General features: G+C 38.8%; 1 protein-coding gene across 1 annotated transcript in view; it reads left to right on the top strand.

Moving 5' to 3' along the window:
• GYG1 (glycogenin 1) overlaps positions 1 to 19246 on the top strand; it is a 46109-nt gene that overhangs the window by 25235 nt on the left and 1628 nt on the right. The window contains exon 6 of the mRNA XM_037525825.1: positions 17440 to 17659. Within this exon, the coding sequence (XP_037381722.1) occupies positions 17440 to 17659 (220 nt within the window). The remainder of the gene's footprint in view (positions 1 to 17439; positions 17660 to 19246) is intronic.

Below are 19246 nucleotides of genomic sequence, written 5' to 3'. Positions count from 1 at the left end.
GGGGAAATTCTGGTGGGTCCCTGATGACCACAGCTGTTTGCTACTGCAGCACTTGTCTTCTGTGATGGGACTTGCTTGTACTTAGTGATTCCTGCCTCTCCAGATCCACTCCTCTTCTCTGCATGACTAACCCACAGTTGGGTACTTGGGTTGGTCATAATTTATACTGTGAATAGGTAAGAGGAGGAATTTCTTGGTGACAGAGGAGATGGCTAATTAGTTGTGGATTTGTGTGCAAGCCTGAGAAGGTATGAGAGTACGTGGCCATGAATCAGAAAACATGAGTCACTGAAGTGGTCAGAGGATGGGTGGCATGGCTGCCACATTTCCCTGAGAAGGGTCATGCAAACAGTGCTGTTTTTCTCTTGATACCTAATTGAACACTGTACACAGAGAACTTTGTAAGAACTAAAATTGTCCTATGTGCAATCTAAACAGCTTCTGTAAGTCTATTCCACACATTACTGGCTACATGTCTCAACTGCTAAACTAGTCAGGAAAACCCTGTCTGATCTTTTGGTAACACCAGGTCACAGGGATTATTTTAATGGCTAACATAAGCAGTAATATTGCTGGCTCAGGTTCAAGCAATGTCTTGTGATCTGGACGTCTCTTTTGAGATTCTGTCAAGTTAAAATTAGAACACTTATTTTAAGAGATGTATGCAAGCTGAGACAAATCCCCATTACTTGGTCAGAATGAATGACTCTTAGTAATTTAAAGACAATTGTGATATGTACCTAAGATTTTTTTTGTTGTTGTTGTTCCTGGCTGGTCATTTGGTGGATAAATCAAGCAATGAGTCAGTGATTCTTCTGGTTATCCTTATTCTGGGTTGAGTTCAGTTGGACTTTATCATTTGATACCAACATTTCCACTTCTTATTGACTATTTTGCTTTCAACTAGGAGAAATTCTAAATGATACATGATTGTTGTCTTTGGTGTGAGGTAACATTAGAAAAGATACTCTGAGTTACCCTTCTGTAAAGAACACACAAATTTGCATTTAGGGCTAAAATATTATCTAAAGCAAAATGATCTTATTTGATATATTTTGTATCTTCATGAATGATTGAACTAATTTGATTATAACGATAGAAAATTATTTTTAAAAACTTTCCTCAGGGAACATGATTGAAGCATAAAAATTACTATCTAATTTAATTGAAACTTTAGATAGAAAATAATATTTGAGTAACACCATCTGGTATTTTTCTTTTTCTTTCTGGCTTATTTCGCTGAGCATGATCCCTTCCAGCTCCATACATGTTGCTGCAAATTACATGAGTTTATCTTTTTTGATTGCTGAGTAACATTCCATTGTGTATATGTACCACATCTTCTTGATCAAGTCATCTATTTTTGGGCATTTGGATGGTCTCACTCACAGCAGGAATTTAGAAAACCTAAATATGGGACCAGGAAAAGACTAATTACAATAAAGTAAAAATCAAAATCAACAAGCAACAAGCAGCTATAAACCAGAGACATACTATGGGGGCGGGGGAAGGAAGAAGGGAGTAGGATCCAAATAAGGGGGGGTAGGAATTGTGTGGGTACCAAGATGAAAATGTATACATACATTGCAAAAAGGAAAAATGATGTAAAAAATATATAAAATTAAAAAATAATTTAAAAATAAAGAAAATCTATGACTTCTCAAAAAAAAAGAAAAAAAATATTTGAAACCTTTTGTTCATCTTAGTTTTGAAAAGCATGTGTTTTATTACAAAAGCTAATAGAGCAAGCCCTTTAGGCCATTTTGCTGTATAAATACTATTCTGTCTGTACAATTAAAGCATAGTTATATAGTTAAAGTGACTCCCAAACCTTCATATAAGGTGACTAGTTTAGACGTAACAGTAGGACATCCCTAGATGATATCCCAGAACATTCTGATGGGTGACCACCTTATACAAAACTGCAAAGCTTATCTTGGCTTTCTTACCACCTTCCTATTTGGTAGCTTGTATTTTCATTATCATTTGTCTCTAAGTATTTTTTAAATTATTCTTTACAAAAGGCCAGCAGACATATGAAAAGATGTTCAGCATCAGTTATTATCAGGGAAATGCAAATGAAAACCAGAATGAGATATCATTTCATACCTGTGAGAATGGCCCATATTAAAAAAAAAAAAAGAAATGCTGGCATGGATGTGGAGAAAAAGGAACCCTCTTCCACTTCTGGTGGGAATGTATACTGGTTCAGTCATTATGGAAAGCTGTGTGGAAATTCCTCAAAACACTAAAAATGGATCTGCCATATGACCCAGCTAGTATATACCTAGGAATCTACACACAAAAAAACATAATTTAAAAGGAAACCTGCAACCCTATGTTTATTGTCGTGCTATTTACAGTAGTCAAGGTTTGGAAACAACCTAAATGCCCAAAAACAGATGAATGTATCAAGATGTTGTGTATAGGGCCTCCCCTGGTGGCGCAAGCGGTTGAGTGCCGCACTGTGAAGCTGTCTGCAGCCTCTGCAGCGCCGGTTCGATCCTGGCTGGCCAGTGAGGGTCCCACATGGCGTGGCAGACCTCTCCTGTCGTGCCCACTGCTCCCCTCCGCAGTGTATTTCGTCAGTCAGCTTGTTCTGTTTCCTGCTCTCTCTCTGGTGAATCCTCTCACCTTCCACACCTCTGGCCTGTACCCTGGTCCTTGTGTAAATGAATAAATAAATCTTTAAAAAAAAAAAAAAACAACTCTTCTAAAAAAAAAAAAAAAAGATGTGGTGTATACACACAGTGGAATACTACTCAGTGATTAAAAAAAAAAAAGCCATTTGCAGCAATATCAGTAGAGCTGGGAGATCTGGATAATCCTAAGCAGAATAAGTCAAAAAGAAGGAGATAAATATTGGATGGCGTTACATATATGTGGACTATAGAGAAACCAAAGAAAGGATAAAAGACAAACCTTTAAATCTGACCAAAGATATGAAGCATCTAGGATGGGTGGGGGAAGGGGAGTAATAACAATGGGGAGGGGAGAGAGCACAAGGGACTGTGGTCTAGACACTGGGTGCTTTGGTGGTGGGAGAACTACAGTGACCACATCTGAGAGGAGAAATCATATATTGTCTAAAAATTAACAATGATATAGGAAAAAAAGTACTAAAATTTTTTAAAAGATGTGACAGATGAAATAAAAAATATTAAGTAATTTCTTAAGTCAGTAGTCATTCAGTAGTGTATTGTTCAGTCTCCACCTATTAGAGTTTTTTTCCTGCTTCTGTTTTGTGATTGATTTATTATTGCAATAGAAAAGATACTTGCTGTATCAGTCTTCATGAATTTATTAACACTTGTTTTGTGACACAACATGAGGTCTATCCTGGAGGATAGTCCATATACGGTTGAGAAAATTGTATACATGCTTTTTTTGTAGCACATTGTCCTAAAGTGTCTGTTAAGAATTTTTGGGCGGAGCAACATGGCGGCGAGGAGACGCTGCGAGTAAGATCTCCCATTAAAAAAAGTTAATAGGGAGGGAAAGCGGCAGGTCCCAGTGAGAACTGGGACACGGAAGATAAACGGACGGCTCCAGCAAACTACCCGAAGAAGAAAGTGGCCATAAAAGAGGACTAGAAGGGAGGAAAGCGCAGAACCCTGCTCCCCTCCCCCACCCACAGAATCGGCACTCTCCGACCCACAGAGAGGAGGAAAACAACAAACTAAAACGGCCAACAAGAACAAACTACGCAGCAAACGGGACTGTGAGTGGAAAGGAACTATTGCAGCCACCACACCCCGTGAACAGGAGCTGTGGAGAACCCTGCAGGATTCGCCGCGGCGGTGAGCGAACGGCTCCAGGCGCCATTAGAGAAGAACAAAGAGACTCTGGAGATGCTCACACAGCCCCAGGCCGGCCAGGAAGCTTGCGTGGAAAAGCTGCGCACTTGGCACGCTTGAAAAGCAAATACAGATCGGGATCGCGGCTGCCCAGGTCCCAGCGCCTGCGACCTAGGCTCGCAGGGAGATGCACTGAGGCCCTCACTGAGGTGAAAGTCCCTCACTGAGTAAGCAGGAACCAGGCGCCCAGGCACGGGAGTGGGTGCAAAAGGCGCCATTCCCGTGCCACTGAACTGGGCTAAAGCCCGCGTCCTGGACCTGAGGGCTTTGAACTGAGACCCGGGGCACGAAGTTCGGGGCGTGGGTTCTCCACGACGGTGGGGCACAAGGCAGACACAGCACCCCAAAGCCGTTGAGGTTTACCCTACCATTCCCTCTCTGTTCCCTGTCCCACGGGGTGGGGGGGGCGAAAAACAGCCCCCCAAGGACAATAGGAGAGATCTCTGGCGCCACCTAGCGACCAGAAAAAAGTCACTAACACCCCATAGAACAGGGAAATGTCTTAAGTTGGCTTGAAAAGGGGAGAAGGCTCCCGGAGGAGACAGTGGCCAGCTGGGAAGTTGGCCCACGCCAGGCCCCTTCCGACCAACAGTCTGAGCCCACAGAGGGAACAGGCACCCACGGCCGGGGCAGACCGGGCGTGCAGAAGAGTGTGCCTGAGACCGGATGCTCAGGGACTGAGTCCCGCATTGCCATTTTAGAACAGGGACATTTCTTCAGTAAAGTCTTCCTGAAACCAGCAGAAAGCTCGCTCAGAAGCCAGAGATGGCTCCTGGAGGAGCCAGAGGGGAGCGGAGAAGTTCACCCAAGATGCCGGCCAGTCCGAGCAACACAGTGTCCCAATGCATACGACAAATTAGAAAACAGACAGTAGGGAGTAGAAGAACCACACGCAACCTAGCAACTCCTCAGGAAAAAAGCACACCACAAAAAGAAAACCACCCCCCAGATTGCAATGACAGTAACTTGGAAGAACTTCTGAGTCTTCCAGAAAGAGAATTTAAAATTGCCATGATTAAAAAAATGACCGAACTCATAAAGGAAAACAATGATCAGAAGAAGGAAATTGAGTCCCTAAAGAGGGAAGCAAAAGAAACGCAGGAGATCAAAGAATTAATGGAGGAACTAAAGAACTCTGGGAAAAGCAATGAAAGCAGAATAGATGAAATGGAAGAACGAATAAGTACTCTTGAAGACACAGAAATAAAAAGAACCAAAACAGAAAAGGAAAGAGAAGTACGAAGGAAAAAGAACGAAGAAAGACTTCAGGAACTATCTGACTCCATGAGGAAAGGAAATATAAGAGTTATAGGAATTCCAGAAGGAAAGGAGAGAGATGTAGGAACAGAGAAAATATTCCAGGAGATAATTGAAGAGAACTTCCCAAACGCGAAGAAGGAGCTGAAAATTGATATACAAGAAACAAGAAGAACACCAAACTTCCACGACGAAAGGAAAAATACAGCAAGACACATAATAGTAAAGCTCCCAAGAATCCAGGACAAGGAAAAAATAATGAAGCTGACAAGAGGGAAGAAACAGATAACATTCAAAGGAAAACCAATCAGGCTGACATCAGACTTCTCTGAAGAAACATTACGGGCAAGGAGAGAGTGGAGGGACATAGTCAACAGACTCCAAGAAAACAGATGCCAACCAAGAATACTCTATCCCGCAAAGCTCTCCTTCCTCTATGAAGAAAGAATAAGGACCTTCCCAGACAAAGAGAAACTCTGGAATTTCATTACGACTAAACCCCCACACCAAAAAAAATACTACAAGGAATCCTAAAGCCAGAACCTCAGAAGGATGAATAACAACGAAAGAAGGCCAAAAAAAAAAAAAAGTTATTAAAAGAATAAATAAAATCAAAGGAAAGACAAACACAATGGCAAATACAAATGCTAACATATCAATATTAACTCTAAATGTAAATGGACTAAACTCTTCAATAAAAAGACACAGAGTTGCAGCCTGGATTAAGAAACAAAACCCAACCTTTTGCTGTCTCCAGGAAACACATTTAGCTACAAAAGATAAAAATAGGCTCAAAGTTAAAGGATGGAAAACAATCCTACAAGCAAATGGACCAAAAAAGAAAGCAGGAACAGCTATACTTATATCAGATAAAACAGACTTCAAACTCAAAAAAATAAAAAGAGACCCCAATGGTCACTACATCATGATCAAGGGGACAATACTTCAAGAAGAAATAACACTCATTAACATATACTCACCAAACGAAGGAGCACCAAAATATATCAGACAACTGTTGTCCTCTCTGAAAACAGACATCAGAGAAAACACATATGTAGTGGGAGACTTCAACACACCACTATCAACAATGGATAGATCAACAAGACAAAAAATAAGTAAAGAAACTAAAGCTCTAAATAAGGACCTAGAGCATTTAGGCTTAACAGACATCTATAGAACACTAAACCCCAAAAAAACGGAGTACACATTTTTCTCAAGCGCACATGGCTCATTCTCCAGGATCGATCACATACTGGGGCACAAGACAAACATCAACAGATACACCAAGATTGAAATCATATCAACCATCTTTTCTGACCATGAAGGCATCAAACTAGAAATAAACCATAAAAAGAAGGCAAGGAACTTTCCTACCTCATGGAGATTAAAAACCACACTACTGGAAGACCACTGGACTAATGAGGAGATCAAAGAAGAAATTAAAAAATTCATTGAATTGAATGACAAAGAGGACACCAATATCCTAAATGTATGGGATGCAGCAAAAGCAGTAATAAGAGGAAAATATATAGCAATAGAAGCTCACATCAAGAAACAAGAAAGAACTCAAAGAAACAACCTAATCTCGAAGCTCAAAGATCTAGAAAAAGAACAACAAAAAAAACAAAAACCAGTAGAAGAAAAGAAATAATAAAAAACCAAAGCAGAAATAAATGAAATTGAAACTAAAAAAAACAATCCAAAAGATCAATGAAACCAAGAGCTGATTCTTTGAAAAAATCAATAAAATAGACAAACCCCTAGCCAGGCTCACAAAGGAAAAAAGGGAGAAAGCACAAATAAACAGGATCACAAATGAAAGAGGAGAAATCACAACGGACACAGCAGAAATCAAAAGAATAATCAGTAACTATGAACAGTTATATGGAAACAAGTTCAACAATCTAGAGGAGATGGACAAATTCCTACAACTCTACAATCACCCAAAGCTAAATAAAGAAGAAATAGAACACCTAAACAGACCAATTACAATTAGCGAAATTGAAATGGTAATCAAAAACCTCCCCAAAAACAAAAGCCCAGGACCTGATGGATTTACAAATGAATTCTACCAAACATTCAGAGACGAATTAGTGCCTATCCTTCACAAACTCTTTCAAAAAATTGAGAAGGAAGGGACAATACCAAACACGTTCTATGAAACCAACATTACACTAATACCAAAACCGAACAAGGACAACACAAAAAAAGGAAAACTACAAGCCAATCTCCCTAATGAACACTGATGCAAAAATCCTCAATAAAATTTTAGCTATCAGAATCCAACAATGTGTCCATTAGATAATTCACCACGACCAAGCAGGATTCATTCCAGGGACACAAGGATGGTTCAACATCCGAAAATCAATCAACATTATCCAACACATCAACAAAAAGAAATATAAAAACCATATGATAATATCAATAGATGCTGAGAAAGCTTTCGACAAAATGCAACACGCATTCATGATAAAAGCCCTTGAAATTCTTGGGATAGAAGGAACATACTTCAACATCATAAAGGCCATCTATGACAAGCCAACAGCCAGTATCATTCTCAATGGTGAAAAGCTGAAAGCAATTCCATTAAGATCTGGAACAAGACAAGATGTCCACTCTCACCACTGCTCTTCAATATAATACTGGAAGTCCTAGCCAGAGCAATGAGACAAGAGAAAGACATCCAAGGAATCCAAATAGGAAAAGAAGAAGTCAAACTATCACTATTTGCAGATGATATAATATAGAGAACTCCAAAAACTCCACAGAAAAACGAATTCAACTCATCAATCAGTTCAGTAAAGTGGCAGGATACAAAATCAACACGCAAAAGTCAGTAGCCTTCCTATACACAAACAATAAATCTGAAGAAGAAGAAATCAAAAAAAACATCCCTTTTATTATCGAAACAAAAAAAATCAAATATTTGGGAATAAATCTAACAAAAGAGGTAAAGGACCTATACAAAGAAAACTAGAAAACACTGTTAAAAGAAATAGAAGAAGACACAAAGAAATGGAAAGACATCCCTGCTCATGGATTGGAAGAATAAACATTATTAAAATGGCCATCCTACCAAAAGCAATCTACAGATTCAATGCTATTCCAATCAAAATTTCAATGTCATTCTTCAAAGAAATAGAACAATTATTGATGAAATTCATATGGAATCACAAAAAATAGCCAAAGCTCTCCTGAAAAAAAAAAAAAGAAGGGAATGGAGGCATCACACTCCCAGACTTCAAACTCTACTACAAAGCCATAATCATCAAAACTGCATGGTATTGGAACAAGAACAGACACACAGACCAATGGAATCAAATAGAAAATCCAGAAATAAACCCACAGATTTATGGTCAACTAATCTTTGACAAAGGAGCAACGACTATGCATTGGAGCAAAGAAAGTTTGTTCAATAAATGGTGCTGGGAAAATTGGGTCGCTATATGCAAAAGAATGAAGCTTGACCACTACCTCACACCATACAAAAATCAACTCAAAATGGATTAAAGAACTAACATAAGACTGAAACCATAAATACATAGAAGGAATAAGGTAAACACTACGTGATTTGCACATCAAAGGACATCTTTACAACACATCACCCAAAGCAGTGATAGTGAAGGCAAAAGATAAACAGCTGAAGCTACATCAAATTAAAGAGCTTCTTACAGCAAAAGAGACAATAACAAAAACAAAGAGAAACCCACCAACTGGAAACATTTTGCACACAAACACTAATATAAAGGAACTGATCACAACAAACCTGCAAAGAGCTGATGAGACTCAACAACAACAAAGAAAATAATCCCATCAAAAAATGGGCAGACAGGTCCCCGCGCCTGCGACCTAGGCCCGGAGACGACTAGGCTTGCGGGAGACGCGCGGGAGGACCTCACTGAGTGAACGCCCTCCCTGAGTGAGCAGGAACCAGGCGCCCAGGCAGGGGAGCGGTGCAAAAGGCGCCCTTCCCGTGCCACTGAACTGGGCTACAGCCCGCGTCCTGGAACTGAGGGCTTTGGAACTGAGACCCGGGGCACGAAATTAGGGGCGTGGGTTCCCCACGACGGTGGGCACAAGGCAGACACAGCACCCAAAGCCGTTGAGGTGTACCCTACCATCCCCGCTCTGCTCCCTGTCCCACGGGGTGGAAAATCAGCTCCCCAAGGCTCTAGGAGAGATCTCTGGCGCCACCTAGCGACTTGAAGCCAGCACAGGCTCCTGAAGGAGCTAGTGGCCAGCTGGGGATAGCCCACGACCGGCCCCTTCCGAACACAGTAGTCTGAGCCCACAGGGGGAGCGAGCACCCACAGCCGGGGCAGACCAGGCGCGCAGAAGAGTGTGCCTGAGACTGGACGCGCAGGGAGTGTGTCCCACATCACCATTTTAGAACAGGGACATTTCTTCAGTAAAGACTACCTGCACAAGGCTCCCTCAGGAGCCAGAGGTGAGCAGGGGAAGTTCGCCCACGCCAGACCCCCTCTGGCCTGCAGTCGAAGCCCAGAGGGGGAACAGGAACCCACCGCTGGGGCAGACCAGGCGCACAGGGAGTGTTCCCCACATTGCATTTTAGGACAGGGACCTTTCTCCAATAAAGACTGCTTGAAACTGACAGATGACTCCTGGAGGAACCAGAGGGGAGCAGAGAAGCCCACCCAAGATGCCGGCCAGTCCCAACAACACAGTGTCCCAACGCATACGGCAAATTAGAAAACAGACAGTAGGGAGGAGAAGAACCACACGCAACCTAGCAACTCTCCAGAGAAAAAGCACACCACAAAAAGAAAACCAGCCCCCAGATTGCAACGACAGTAACTTGGAAGAACTTCTGAGCCTTCCAGAAAGAGAATTTAAATTGCCGTGATTAAAAAACTGACAGAAGTCATAAAGGAAAACAGTGATAAGGGAAAATTAATCAACGATCAGAAGAAAGAAATTGAGTCCCTAAAGAGGAAGTAAAAGAAAGCAGGAGATCAAAGAATTAATGGAAGAACTAAAGAATTCTGGGAAAAGCAATGAAAGCAGAATTGATGAAATGGAAGAACGAATAAGTTCTCTTGAAGACACAGAAATAAAAAGAACCAAAACAGAAAAGGAAAGAGAAGTACGAAGGAAAAAGAACGAAGAAAGACTTCGGGAACTATCTGACTCCATGAGAAAGGAAATATAAGAGTTATAGGAATACCAGAAGGAAGGAGAGAGAAGTAGGAACAGAGAAAATATTCAAAGAGATAAATGAAGAGAACTTCCCAAATGTGAAGAAGGAGCTGAAAATTGATATACAAGAAGCAAGAAGAACACCAAACTTCCACGACGAAAGAAAAAATACAGCAAGACACATAATAGTAAGCTCCCAAGAATCCAGGACAAGGAAAAATAATGAAGCTGGCAAGAGGGAAGAAACAGATAACATTCAAAGGAAAGCCAATCAGGCTGACATCAGACTTCTCCGAAGAAACACTACGGGCAAGGAGAGAGTGGTGGGACATAGTCAACAGACTCCAAGAAAACAGATGCCAACCAAGAATACTCTATCCCGCAAAGCTCTCCTTCCTCTTTGAAGAAAGAATATGGACCTTCCCAGACAAACAGAAACTCCGGAATTCATTGCAACTAAACCCCCACTCCAAAAATACTACAAGGAGCCTAAAGCCAGAACCTCAGAGGGACGAATAACAATGAAAGAAGGCCAAAAAAAAAAAAAAAGTTATTAAAAGAATAAATAAACAAAATCAAAGGAAAGACAAACACAATGGCAAATACAGATGTTAACATATCAATATTAACTCTAAATGTAAATGGACTAAACTCTTCAATAAAAAAGACACAGAGTTGCAGCCTGGATTAAGAAACAAAACCCAACTTTTGCTGTCTCCAGGAAACACATTTAGCTACAAAAGATAAAAATAGACTCAAAGTAAAGGATGGAAAACAATCCTACAAGCAAAGACCAAAAAAGAAAGCAGGAACAGCTATACTTATATCAGATAAAACAGATTTCAAACTCAAAAAGATAAAAAGAGACCCCAATGGTCACTACATTATGATCAAGGGACAATACTTCAAGAAGAAAATAACACTCATTAACATATACTCACCAAACGAAGGAGCACCAAAATATATCAGACAACTGTTGTCCTCTCTGAAAACAGACATCGGAGAAAACACATACGTAGTGGGAGACTTCAACACACCACTATCAACAATGGATAGATCAACAAGACAAAAATAAGTAAAGAAACCAAAGCTCTAAATAAGGACCTAGAGCAATTGGCTTAACAGACATCTATAGAACACTAAACCCCAAAAAAACGGAGTACACATTTTCTCAAGCGCACACGGATCATTCTCCAGGATCGATCACATACTGGGCACAAGACAACATCAACAGATACACCAAGATTGAAATCATATCAACCATCTTTTCTGACCATGAAGGCATCAAACTAGAAATAAACCATAAAAGAAGGCAAGAACTTTCCTACCTCATGGAGATTAAAAACCACACTACTGGAAGACCACTGGACTAATGAGGAGATGAAAGAAGAAATTAAAAAATTTTGAATTGAACGACAAGGAGGACACCAATATCCTAAATGTATGGGATGCAGCAAAAGCAGTAATAAGAGGAAAATATATAGCAATAGAAGCTCACATCAAGAAACAAGAAAGAACTCAAAGAAACAACCTAATCTCGAAGCTCAAAGATCTAGAAAAAGAAACAACAAAAAAACCCCAAAACCAGTAGAAGAAAAAAATAATAAAAACCAAAGCAGAAATAAATGAAATTGAAACTAAAAAAACAATCCAAAAGATCAATGAAACCAAAAGCTGGTTCTTTGAAAAAATCAATAAAATAGACAAACCCCTAGCCAGGCTCACAAAGGAAAAAAGGGAGAAAGCACAAATAAACAGGATCATCAATGAAAGAGGAGAAATCACAACGGACACAGCAGAAATCAAAAGAATAATCAGTAACTACTATGAACAGTTATATGGAAACAAGTTTAACAATCTAGAGGAGATGGACAAATTCCTACAACTCTACAATCACCCAAAGCTAGATAAAGAAGAAATAGAACACCTAAACAGACCAATTACAAGCAGCGAAATTGAAATGGTAATCAAAAACTCCCCAAAAACAAAAGCCCAGGACCTGATGGATTACAAATGAATTCTACCAAACATTCAGAGACGAATTAGTGCCTATCCTTCACAAACTCTTCCAAAAAATTGAGAAGGAAGGGACAATACCAAACACGTTCTATGAAGCCAACATTACACTAATACCAAAACCGAACAAGGACAACACAAAAAAGGAAAACTACAGGCCAATCTCCCTAATGAACACTGATGCAAAAATCCTCAATAAAATTTTAGCCATCAGAATCCAACAATGTATCCATAAGATAATTTACCACGACCAAGTAGGATTCATTCCAGGGGCACAAGGATGGTTTAACATCCGAAAATCAATCAGCGTTATCCAACACATCAACAAAAAGAAATATAAAAACCATATGATAATATCAATAGATGCTGAGAAAGCTTTCGACAAAGTGCAACACCCTTCATGATAAAAGCCCTTGAAATTCTTGGGATACAAGGAACATACCTCAACATCATAAAGGCCATCTATGACAAGCCAACAGCCAGTATCATTCTCAATGGTGAAAAGCTGAAAGCAATTCCATTAAGATCTGGAACAAGACAAGGATGTCCACTCTCACCACTGCTTTTCAATATAATACTGGAAGTCCTAGCCAGGACAATAAGACAAGAGAAAGACATCCAAGGAATCCAAATAGGAAAAGAAGAAGTCAAACTATCACTATTTGCAGACGATATGATATTATACATAGAGAACCCCAAAAACTCCACAGAAAAGCTAATTCAACTCATCAATCAGTTCAGTAAAGTGGCAGGATACAAAATCAACACGCAAAAGTCAGTAGCCTTCCTATACACAAACAATAAATCTGAAGAAGAAGAAATCAAAAAAACCATCCCTTTTGTTATTGAAACAAAAAAAATCAAATATTTGGGAATAAATCTAACAAAAGAGGTAAAGGACCTATACAAAGAAAACTATAAAACACTGTTAAAAGAAATAGAAGAAGACACAAAGAAATGGAGAGACATCCCCTGCTCGTGGATTGGAAGAATAAACATTATTAAAATGGCCATTCTTCCAAAAGCAATATACAGATTCAATGCTATTCCAATCAAAATTTCAATGTCATTCTTCAAAGAAATAGAACAATTATTGATGAAATTCATATGGAATCACCAAAAACCCCGAATAGCCAAAGCTCTCCTGAAAAAAAAAAAGGAATGGAGGCATTACACTCCCAGACTTCAAACTATACTACAAAGCCATAATCATCAAAACTGCATGGTATTGAACAAGAACAGACATACAGACCAATGAATCGAATAGAAAATCCAGAAATTAACCCACAGATTTATGGTCAACTAATCTTTGACAAAGGAGGAAAGACTATGCATTGGAGCAAAGAAAGTTTGTTCAATAAATGGTGCTGGGAAAACTGGGTCGCTACATGCAAAAGAATGAAGCTTGACCACTACCTCACACCATACACAAAAATCAACTCAAAATGGATTAAAGAATTAGACATAAGACCTGAAACCATAAAATATATAGAAGGAAATATAGGCGAAACACTACGTGATTTGCACATCAAAGACATCTTTACAGACACATCACCCAAAGCAGTGATAGTGAAGGCAAAGATAAACAGCTGGGACTACATCAAATTAAAGAGCTTCTGCACAGCAAAAGAGACAATAACAAAAACAAAGAGAAAACCCACCAACTGGGAGAACATTTTTGCACCCAACACTAATGATAAAGGACTGATCACAAAAATCTGCAAAGAGCTGATGAGACTCAACAACAACAAAGAAAATAATCCAGTCAAAAAATGGGCAGAAGAGCTAAAAAGAAACTTTTCTGAAGAGGAAATGCAAATGGCCAACAGGCATATGAAAAAATGTTCAACATCACTTGCCATCAGGGAAATGCAAATCAAAACTACCATGAGATACCATCTTACACCAGTGCGAATGGCACATATTAAAAAAACGAGCAACAACAAATGTTGGCAAGGGTGTGGAGAAAAAGGAACTCTTCTGCACTGTTGGTGGGAGTGCAAACTGGTCCAACCACTGTGGAAAGCTGTGTGGAGATTTCTGGACCTACTAAACATAGAGCTTCCATATGATCCAGCAATTCCACTCCTAGGTATTTACCCAAAGGACACAGAAACATCAATTCCAAAGAACACCTGCACCCCTATGTTTATAGCAGCACTGTTTACAATAGCTAAGCTTTGGAAACAACCCAAATGCCCAAAAATAGATGACTGGATCAAGAAGATGTGGTACATATATACCATGGAATATTACTCAGCATTCAAAAAAGATAAACACATGCAATTTGCAGCAACATGGATGGCGCTGGAAGGGATCATGCTCAGCGAAATAAGCCAAAAAGAAAAAGAAAAATACCGGATGGTCTCACTCATAGCAGGAATCTAGAAAACTTAAATAAGGGACCAGGAAAATGAATAACTATAAGAAAGTGAAAATCAAAATCAACAAAAAACTATGAACCAGAGACACTTTTTTGGGGGCGGGGGCGGGAGGGGAGGGATTGGGGTCAGAATGGGGGGGCTGCAATTGTATGGGGAATATAACAATAAAATTTATTATTAAAAATAAATAAATAAATAAATAAAAATTAAAAAAAAAAAAGATCATAACAGAAAAAAAAAAATTGGGCAGAAGAGCTAAAAGAAACTTTTCTGAAGAGGAAATGCAAATGGCCAACAGGCATATGAAAAATGTTCAACATCACTTGTAATCAGGGAAATGCAAATCAAAACTACCATGAGATACCATCTTACACCAGTGAGAATGGCACATATTAAAAAAACTAGCAACAACAGGTGTTGGTGAGGGTGTGGAGAAAAAGGAACTCTTCTGCACTGTTGGTGGGAGTGCAAACTGGTCCAACCACTATGGATAGCTGTGTGGAGATTTCTGGACCTACTAAACATAGAGCTTCCATATGATCCAGCAATCCCACTCCTAGGTATTTACCCAAAGGACACAGAAACATCAATTCCAAAGAGCACCTGCACCCCTGTATTTATAGCAGTACTATTTACAATAGCTAAGCTTTGGAATCAGCCCAAATGCCCAAAAATAGATGACTGGATTAAGAAGATGTGGTACATATATACCATGGAATATTACTCAGCATTCAAAAAAGATAAACACATGCAATTTGCAGCAACATGGATGGTGCTGGAAGGGATCATGCTCAGCGAAATAAGCCAAAAAGAAAAAGAAAAATACCGGATGGTCTCACTCATAGCAGGAATCTAGAAAACTTAAATAAGGGACCAGAATAATGAATAACTATAAGAAAGTGAAAATCAAAATCAACAAAAAACTATGAACCAGAGACACTTTTTGGGGGTGAGGGCGGGAGGGGAGGGATTGAGGTCAGAATGGGGGGGTTGCAATTGTATGGGGAATATAAAAATAAAATTTATTATTTAAAAAATAAAAAAATAAATAAATTGTTAAGCCCAGATGATCTAATTATTTGCTTAAAGCCATTAAGCAAATTGTTCTGTTTCCCTTCTTTTCTCTTCCCATTCTGGAATACCCACTTTTTTTAAGATTTTTTTTATTTATACAGGAACCAGGGTACAGGCCAGATGTGCGGGAAGATGAGAGGATTCACCAGAGCCAGAGCGGGGAACAGAACAGGCAGACTGATGAAATACACTGCTGAGGGGAGCAGCGGTGCGGCAGGAGAGGTCTGCTTCACCATGTGGGATTCTCGCCAGCGGGCTGGGATTGAACCAGCGCTGCAGAGGCTGTGGACAGCTCCACAGCACTGCGTTCAACTGCCTGCTCCATCAGAGGAGGCCCTGGAATACTCATATTTATAATGTTGCCTTTCCTAGTGGAGTTGGACAATTCCTGATGTGTTTTTTTCTTTTATTCACATTTCTTTTTCCACTTGGGCCCTTGGCGCAGCTTCAAGGTCACTGTATTGATCATCCCTTTGGTCTGTTCTGCTTCCATAGATTTGTAAAGAATTTTACCTCCTTTATTGATCCTACATCTGTTATTTTCTTATTTAAAGTTTGTTTTCCAGCTTCTGTTCATTAATGTTATTTTAGAGGACATTAATTTTCTGAGTTTTCTTTTATATCTTTGATTAGTGTTCTGTGTTTTCTTCCATTTATTTGAATTCTCTTACCATTGCAGTTTTGAGCTGTGTATCTGATAGGAAGAGAAAATCTTCCATGTCTTTGTAGTTGGGTTCCAAAAAGTTATTCTCGTGGTGACATATTCCCATGAGCATTAAGGTACCATGTGTTGTGTTTTTATGTCTTCCCATTTTGCTGCTTTTGGTTTGCTTTTTTTTTTTTTTTAATATCCTTAGCAATAACTTAGAAGTTTGCAGAATTTCTACTTTACCAGTAGGTGACAGGTTTGTTATTTTTTTTTAATTTTTTAACTTTCCCTGGTTGTTTTATAGTATTTGGCCTTTGCAGGCTTCTATACATTATTTGTCAAGCAAACCTGATCTGTACCTGCTGAGTAGAACATCAGGGAGGGAATTGGAGTGGTCCAATTGCTAGTGAGTTTTTGGGGGGACAAGGAGGAGGCTGTTTTGTGGCACCACTGATCACCCTTTTCTCTGGGGTTCCACACCCATGATTCTGCAGTCTGCATGCAGCTAGCATAGTTCACAAGTCTCTCCGGAAGTTCAACTAGATTTCAACAGAAAATATAGGAGAAAAATCCTTTCCAGTTTCCCTCCAGGGGAGGGATGAGGGACCATTTTGAAGTACTGCAGTGCAATCTCCTTATGACTATTTCAAGCAATGCTGCTGCTACTCTGAACATTATGTCTTCAGTTACACATGGTGCACAAGTTTCTCAGGGCATGTGCTAGTAGCTGAGCTTTTGGTTTAGAGTATGAGCATTTTCATACAGGTAATACTAAATGGTTTCTCAGGTGGTTGTGCTTTTCTTATTTATAATGGATTGTCTGAGTCAGTGCACTTAATCTGCTACTTTGGATTCTTCTGTAGATATAACATAAAATGGAATAGTTTAAAAATATGTCTAAAAAGGTTAACAAGTTTCTTTTTCCAGCTACTACTATTGGCTGATAGAAGGTGCACTGTTTAAATAGTTACAGAACAAAGTGCTGCTTGTCTTTTTGTTAGTGCTTTGAATCCACTAACCATTTCAACTTGGATTCACTTGGCAGGTTTGGTGCAAAAGCCAAAGTCGTGCATTTCTTGGGACGAATCAAGCCATGGAATTATACTTATGATCCCAAATCAAAAAGTGTCAGAAGTGAATCCCATGATCCCACCATGACTCATCCAGAGTTTCTCAACCTATGGTGGGACATCTTTATCACCAACATTTTACCTCTGCTTCAACAGTTTGGCCTTGTTAAAGACACCTACTCATACCTAAATGTGGTAGGTTCCACTTTATTCTTTTAATTTATTTAGCTGTATTATCTTTTAAACTTGGCATATCATTTGAGATGGAGTAGTTTGTGGTATTTTAAATGAAGAGGTAACTAAGCTTTTGTAGAAATAAAATGTCTATCATTTTATCAAATACTATCAGCAAAGAACTAAAACAGAACTCTGTTTTGTGGGAAATTTAACTAAATTTGAGAGCATAAGAAAGGTTATTTGGGGTTTTTATATACATCTGTATCTTGTAACTATAAAATTCATAACCCAATGTCCTATGAAAATATTCTGAGATTATTCCTATAGTTGTAGTCTAGAAAAGTAAGGAATACCCCATTTCATGTTTTAGAAATTACATTTAAATATATCTTTAAATAAACCTTTAAAAGTGCATTTTCAGTGTAAATTATAACAACATAAACATACAAATGCTTTTCTAGGATTTTTCTGATTTGCCATGTTTGTACTCCTGTGGTTATATAGGGTATTGAAAAAGATTTCCTTAGAGAGGAAGATTGCATGTTAACATTATAATAACAACCTACTTTAGCATCTTTTTTGACATTAAAGGTTCCTATGAGGTTTATTCTTTCGAAGAATTAGAAGGGGATGAGAAAATAAACATTTCTGTTAAATATTAAGATATAAAGAACAGAACTGAATGGATGAGTTATAATCAAGTCTAACTCATCCGCTGCTGCAAATTATAAGAGACTATAAGGTTATGAGAGATCCTTCCCAAAGGGAACAATGCTATGTTGAAGGATAGAAATGGATGTTTAGCAGTGAATTTATTGTTGTATATAGAGGGCAATTCTTAATCATGCACATCTGAGACCATGATGTTATAATGCAGTGTTTCTCCAATTAAAAAAAAAGAATAAAGAGAAATCTTCCTTTTACTATGGTAAAGATTTTAGCCATTTCATTCATTAGCTTTTATGCCAAAATATCAAAAGGAGAAAGGGAAATATAATATATTCTTATTCTGAGTGCTTTATGTGGGTCATAAAATAATACTTGTACATAACTTAAAATGGTGTCTGATACAAGCTGCTTGAAATGTTAGAAATTATTTAACCCTTGCAAACACTCTGTCAAGTAAATATTGTTAATAACGCCTTTTCCAGTTAAATTAAAGAACTTACGTAACTTTTCTTAGTTATGTAACAGACTAGTCAAAAGCAGAATTGGGACTCAAATTCAGGTCTGATAAACTAAATTATCCTGATGAAAAATATTGTGAGCAAAGGACTGTGAAAGAGCCTTCCAATATCATTCCTATTGCAAGCAGAAGGCATTTGGCAGAACTCTAATGCAAGGGATGGATTTCTTATATTGTCTCAACTATACCACAGTTCCATAGAATCTACCCAAATGCCTTCTAATGCCAGTATATTTAAATACATACATATACTGTTAGGCTTAAACATTGCTTAAACACTATCACACATGAAAAAAAAGTGATAAAACTTTTGTCCTACCACTTTGTTAAAAACAGTACTTTTATATAATTATTCATCTTTTTTTCTCTGCTAACATTTCCAGTACCTTCTCACCTCAGAGTTTTTTGGAGGACTACTT

This window comes from Talpa occidentalis, unplaced genomic scaffold (genome assembly GCF_014898055.3).
Source record: "Talpa occidentalis isolate TD23 unplaced genomic scaffold, MPIMG_talOcc4v2.1 talOcc4.4, whole genome shotgun sequence".
Classification (NCBI taxonomy): Eukaryota; Metazoa; Chordata; class Mammalia; order Eulipotyphla; family Talpidae; genus Talpa; species Talpa occidentalis.
This window is presented reverse-complemented; position numbering and strand designations above follow the sequence as displayed.